Source organism: Phaseolus vulgaris, chromosome 2 (assembly GCF_000499845.2).
Source record: "Phaseolus vulgaris cultivar G19833 chromosome 2, P. vulgaris v2.0, whole genome shotgun sequence".
NCBI lineage: Eukaryota > Viridiplantae > Streptophyta > Magnoliopsida > Fabales > Fabaceae > Phaseolus > Phaseolus vulgaris.
Window position 1 is genome coordinate 1160246 of NC_023758.2, and position 6258 is coordinate 1166503.

At 31.5% G+C, this 6258-nt stretch overlaps 1 protein-coding gene across 2 annotated transcripts; it reads left to right on the top strand.

The window, feature by feature from the left end:
- Positions 1 to 2566: 2566 nt before the first annotated feature.
- Positions 2567 to 5361, top strand: LOC137810030 (uncharacterized). Of its 2 annotated transcripts, none has more exons than XM_068611149.1 (9): positions 2567 to 2812; positions 2965 to 3146; positions 3346 to 3621; positions 3733 to 3791; positions 3898 to 3934; positions 4034 to 4105; positions 4206 to 4356; positions 4455 to 4622; positions 4706 to 5361. In XM_068611149.1, the coding sequence occupies exons 1-9, from the start codon at positions 2633 to 2635 to the stop codon at positions 5054 to 5056; spliced, it is 1476 nt and encodes a 491-aa protein (XP_068467250.1). In that variant the 5' UTR covers positions 2567 to 2632; the 3' UTR covers positions 5057 to 5361. The 2 variants fall into 2 exon arrangements, with proteins under 2 accessions (XP_068467250.1, XP_068467251.1); XM_068611150.1 differs by having other exon boundaries at positions 2577 to 2812; positions 2981 to 3146.
- Positions 5362 to 6258: the final 897 nt, after the last annotated feature.

Genomic DNA, 6258 nt, shown 5'->3' on the forward strand with positions numbered 1-6258 from the left:
CTTCTATCCTAGTCAGTTCTTTTTGTATATTTATGTTTTTGTGTACTTTTAACACACATTTTTTTTACTTAAAAATCAAATATATTAATATTTTATTTTAAAACTTTGTTTATATTATTTTTTATTAACAAAATATAATATTTCACTAAATCTTTGCTTGACATGATTGAATAGGAAAATATTTGTATGACACCTAAAAATTAAAATATATATACTTGACAATTCATTATAATAATATTTTAAATAAAAATATTAATTTATTGCATTGTCATGTGAATGTTTATTAGTGTGATTGTGTCAACATATCATCATCCAAATTAAATGCACTTTATCCGTTTAAACTTTCTGTTATTCTGAAATAAACACCACTTAAAAAGAAAATTATGCTTTGAGAGTTGTGTATATCTCTTGATATATTGGTTTTAGAAAAAAAATATATATATTAAAAAAAGTAAAATTGTAATTAAATAATATAAAAAACATTAGTATTATTAGTTGTAAAGTGAGTGTAGAAAAAATGTTAAATGTCAACATATCAAGGTTCTATTTTAAATGTATGCGTGTGATGACTTCTAGCAAAGGATGAGTTGCTCCATGAAATTCCAAGGTGAATTGATTGAAGGAAGCTTGGAGGATTTGCACCGAACCGGAAGATATCAAATGAAGAAAGAATAAATTTGAATTGGAGGAAGTGCAAGAGTTGCACATTCAAGGTTGAAGAAGAATAAACTTGGCTTCCCTGACTCTAGGTTCTTGAATTTTAGAAAAGAGAGAATGAGAAAAGAGAACAACAATTATGGATTTTCAGAGTTTCTTTACTCATATATCAAGTATGAATATATAATAAGGACGCAATCCTATTTATAATAGGAATTGGGAAGGGAAGGTAGCTTGCAAGTGAAGCTACATTAACTTTCATATCTTCCTTTTTCTTTTCATATGATTTTTTTTTTACTATACATGTTGTTGTAGCATTATAAACATTATTATTACTCTTGCTCCCATCAAGATAAATTTGTCCCCTTCTCCTATTCCCGCCTACATATAGGATATTTTAAGAAATGAATCTCTTTTACTAGTGGGATTTTGGGAAATAGAAAAGGTGATTTCATTATATTTCTGACCAGGAATATGGCTTACTACAAGAATATTTTTTTTAGTGTGATAGTTTTGAAAAGACAAATTGCCTATCAGGAGGTGCCAATTCAAAACCTTATGGTAAAATAAGAACAACCCCCACGTTCCCTTTTTACCATTAGCTAGAACTTGTTTCACTTGCACATAATAAGGGATTCAAACAACAACTTCAAATAGAGTATCAAGAAGTACCACTTGTGGAACCTAGCCATCCATGCCTTTTGGAAACCCTAGCTTGCTTCCTAAGTTAGGTTTTCTAGAAGCCTCTCCTTTCCTTTTGATGAGTTCTAAACATGCCTAAAAAACAAAGGAAAACTATGACAAAGAATACAAAGCAAGAGAAAGGAAATTTGTTCCATTTTCTACAAAATTATACAAGGCTTAAGAGAGAAATATATTTTCATGTGTCTCCGCTCTTAGTTTGAGTTGTGGCGACGGACTTTGTTTAGATGAATCTCAATTTAAAGTTATTGTCACTATGAAATAAACAATATTTTAAAGGAAAATTATGTTTTGACAGAGTTGTATACAATTCTTGATGTGATGGTTTTAGAAAAAAAATATAATCAAGAATAATTTTGTAATTAAATAATACAAAAAAAATATTAAAGTAATAGTATTGTTAGTTGTAAAGTGGGTGTATAAAAATGTTGGATGTCAACGTATTAAGATCCTATTTTAAACATATATGTGTGATGACTTCCTTCACAAAAGTTTTTTTTCATAAATATATTTAGAAAAAAGGTAAAAATAAAATAAAATTTCATACACAAAAATTATAATAAGAAAAATAATGTAGATAAGTTATATGAAAAATATTTCTACAAATTAATTAATACATAAGTTCATTTTAATTTATAAAAATATTTATTTTTCTTCTAAAACATGGTATATGTCTTGTATTTCTTATTACATATCCAATTAGACCAATATATAATCTGAGTTGTTCGTTCTAAGCATCTCTGTGAAAGTTTAAGCAGAACGCAAGCTATTTATTTAAAACAATAAAAGAGAATTTTTATAGAAATTTTCATCCATTTAAATAAGGGTGCCGGGGTGTCTGGTGCGAATTCGAAAGAAAGGTATATATGCAAAAAACCACTTTGTTTTGTTCATTCTGTGATGTGTATAGTTGAAACTAGGTAGTTGAAAAAAGAGGACCCAAAATAGAGAGAAATAAAAGACAAGGATGCATAAACATAGGGTAACAGAGCATGCATGCATGCATGCAAACCATTAAAAGCGGTTAATTCCTTCCACTTGACGAACCAACTATTTCGGCTTCTGATTCGTTACCTCCTTCTCTAACACTTCCATTTGTCCTTCCTTCACTCTAACAAAAATGTTGCACTAAACCATGCCACAAGCTGTAATATTCTTACCTTACCTAGGAAGTCACATTTCTCACTCAAAAAGTTGTCACAATTTCGACCCACCAAATGTCGTCTTTTCTTTTCCCCTTCGCTAAAAAACCAGAAAATAAACTAACTCTACCATGCTCAACTCAACCAACCGCTTCTTATTTCTTCCTTTGTTCTTCTTCCTCGTCTTTCAACAAACATGGTTAGCCTCAGGGTCCCCCGTTCGTCAAAACACCTTCCATAGACCCGATCCCTTGCAACATTTCAAAGACTACAATGGAGATTTCGACGTTCGAAACAAGCATTACGTGGCTGTGAGTACTTTTTCACTTCAAACCAGTTTCTCTATTATCCATTTCTTAAAGCCTGTGCTATATATATGTTTATTTTAGTCTAAAGAAAACAAATAACGTGTGTGTGATCATCATATGTATGTTTACTACACTTGCTTTCTGATCCTTTTCAGTCTGCCGCATTTACAGGAGTCCATGGATACGCATTTGCCTGCGTTTGGTTGCTATGTGGCATGGTTTTTGCCATTTTCCTTCTAGTGAAGTGTCTATGCGGTGGCTCTTCTTCATTAACTTGTTTGGACCATTACTGTCTCCATATTTTCTTTCTACTTCTCTTCTTCACATCTCTCGCCATGTAAGTCTCCTTTTTTAACTCGCCACATTATTACATTCTCCAAAATTACTGTAGTTTCAACATGATCACAGTCTTCATTGAAAATTTGTCACATAAAAATCCATTAGTGATACTTCTAGATTGTAGAATAAGTTTGTCCATTGTACAACCAACATTATTGTACAAAACTGCGATTGAGGCAATTTGGGTGGTTTGACAGAATTGCTTCAAGTTTTGTCCTTACAACGAGTCAGAAGACCCTGCGGAGGACAGAAAAACTGAAAGAATCTGTGGTAGGGATAGGAGAAGATGCTCTTAGGACCCTTGGCAGAGTCATAAAAACCACGAACCAAATGCAGCTTCTTTTGCTTCCGTACAATCCGCAAATATGTGCGAGTTTGAATTCCACCACTCAAGACCTCAGAACTAACTCGCGTGTGATACGCCGTTTTATTGACAGAAGTGAACAATCATTCGACCAGGCCACTCATACTTCGTATATACGTTTTCCCTTTCAACATCCTTAATTTTGGATATGCTGATTGTGTTTCTTGCTCTCTCTACTAATTTAAACTTTTTTGTATCTCGCACTCTTAATGTGACATAGGTATGTGGCGCATTTCGTTGTTCTAACTGTCAATTTGGTGACACTGGTTGCAGCAATAGGTACTAATCATTGAACAATTGGTTATAATATTATACCTGGCTAATTTCCTTAAACTATTGGTTGAGATTGATTAATTCTTTGCTCAATTTGCTGTTTTTGACTCAGTTCTAATGCTACTGTATTGGCGTCCTGGGTTTATAATGTAAGACAGAGTATCATTTTCCACGTTATTTCTTAACTAACAGCGTAGTCAATCTGCGTTACATCATCGTATGAATTATATTTTCTGCATTATTTTCAGCATTATTTTTTGCTTTTGGATCTTAGCAAGCCTGTGCTGGTTCTTGACTGGCTTTGATTTTTTCCTTCACACGTAAGTAACTTAACCGCTCATCATGGTTGAGTTAGATTTTGATTCAAGTAACGGAATCCTCTTTTCAAGTCTCACGACGTTGTGTGAACTGTGCACGCAGCTTTGCAGAAGATGCATGCTCTGCTTTTGAAGACTTCGAAAAAAACCCACAAAACAGTAGCCTGGGATCGATGTTGCCGTGCATGAATGAATCTTTCTCTGGGAAATTGATAGCTCAAATTGGCTACACCATCCACAGAGTTGTAGTTGAGGTACAAAATTTGGTTTCTTCGTTCAGAATTAGAAGGGAATGAATTTGTTTCAGTTCTAATTTGTTATGTTCTAATATAATGATGTTTTTGTGTCTCAGTTGAATTCTAATATGTCGGTGATTTATCGGCTCTTAGGAGTAAGTGAAGAAAATGAAGAAGTCATGGGAGTCATAAAAATCTGTGACCCTTTCCCTGCATCCTCAAACCTGAACTACGTTTCACAGAGCTGCCCTCAGAATGCCATTAGGATCGGTGATTTATCAAAAGTAAGTCTTCACTAAAACGTATTTTTACTCTTGTTACTTTTGCAACACCATACTCATAATTCATAAAACGCGTTTTGGTTTAGATTCTTGCAAAGTTCACCTGTCACGAAGAGGGCACAGGAGAAGAATGCAAAAAAGAGGGAAGATTTCTTCCTGAAACCTCGTACAACATGGCTCATGCCTACAGCAGATCCATCCAGGATTTGCTGGATATATATCCAGACTTGCAAAAACTGTCAAAATGCACAGTTGTGAAGAACAAAGTTGCTGACATTGTCTCAAATCAATGCAAGCCAATTAGAGTTTCAACTAAATTGTTGTGGTCATCTATGTTGTCTCTCTCCATTATCATGGTAGTCTTGGTATTCACCTGGGTGGCAAAGGCTCTTCAATGCTGGGGAAGACCACTTTCTATATATTCTAGGACGCCATAATCAAGATGAGAAGTTTTATTAATTTTCAAACTTAAAAGGGTAGAATATCACATGTAGATGCAGTTTTTTGCTTTCCTTTTTTTTTTTTCCTTCTTATGGTTTTCCCAATTTCTGCCTAATAATTATCAAAGAAAATAACAGTCATGTAGGTCGAAGACAAAAGTTGAACAATAGTGTAAATAATTGAAAATGATTTGTTTGAAGTGTGAATATTGTATTGGAATAATAAAAAAAGAGTGATATATTGCATTGTAATGACTGTATATTGGTTTTATGTTTGAATAAAGTTTGTTTTACACTCCAAATATCAATTACAACTACTTTATAACTGTTTTATAGAATAAACATAAAGATATCATTGCTCTTTTTATATTTTTGAAGTGAGTTTTGCTCTACTTATATGAAGTTAACAATACAAATGCTCTATTTTTTTTTATACATTACTAGTTTTATTTTAAAAGCATGAAAATGTTATCAAGGCATTTTTCAAAATTATTCACTAATTTATTAAAATCGTAAAATCAAATAAAAAAATTACTAGCACTCCTCAGAGAATATATGGTGACTCTTGAAATTTTATTTAATGGTGAGATGCAGAGATAGTTTATGTAATTTTTCATTCAAATTTTGTAGTGTTTATTGTATAAAATTTCATAAAGTATTCGGACCAATTTTATCATAAATTCCAATTTAAGGAAAGATATGAAAAAGAAAAATGTAGTTGACTTCTTTATAAGTTAAAATTATTTTATAAGTGATGTATCTGTTTTACTTTTTAATAAATATTTTTAACGGGTTAATTATTATATATTGTGTATTGTCACAAACTTGATTTAATTTATAAATTAAAAACACGTTTTATTTTATTTATTTTTAATTATAATTTTGTCTAAGTTATCAAATATTTAATTTCAATCTAAATATAACTTAAAATGCAGATTGAGATGAGATAGTGTTCATGGTAATATTTCCATTAAAAAGTTACAGTTGGTTTTCTATAATGTATTTTTAATCTCGTACTTCTATGGCACGTGTTTTAAGCTTTTGGTTTCAAATTTTATTGAGAGACAGATTTTTACAATTTCAATTTGATGAGCTTTTATAAAATTTACTTAGTAAGGGTTCTATTCAACCATGTGACACTGATTTATGATTTTATCGTAAATGAATTTTCCTTTAAGTATTGTAGTTAACATAATTAA

What these genes read in the sequence shown, in the direction of transcription:
- LOC137810030 (XM_068611149.1), top strand. Translation starts at nt 2,633, where the DNA reads ATGCTCAACTCAACCAACCGCTTCTTATTTCTTCCTTTGTTCTTCTTC. An exon ending in GAAACAAGCATTACGTGGCT is followed by an intron (nt 2,813 to 2,964) that starts GTGAGTACTTTT and finishes GATCCTTTTCAG; the next exon opens with TCTGCCGCATTTACAGGAGT. An exon ending in GACACTGGTTGCAGCAATAG is followed by an intron (nt 3,792 to 3,897) that starts GTACTAATCATT and finishes TTTTTGACTCAG; the next exon opens with TTCTAATGCTACTGTATTGG.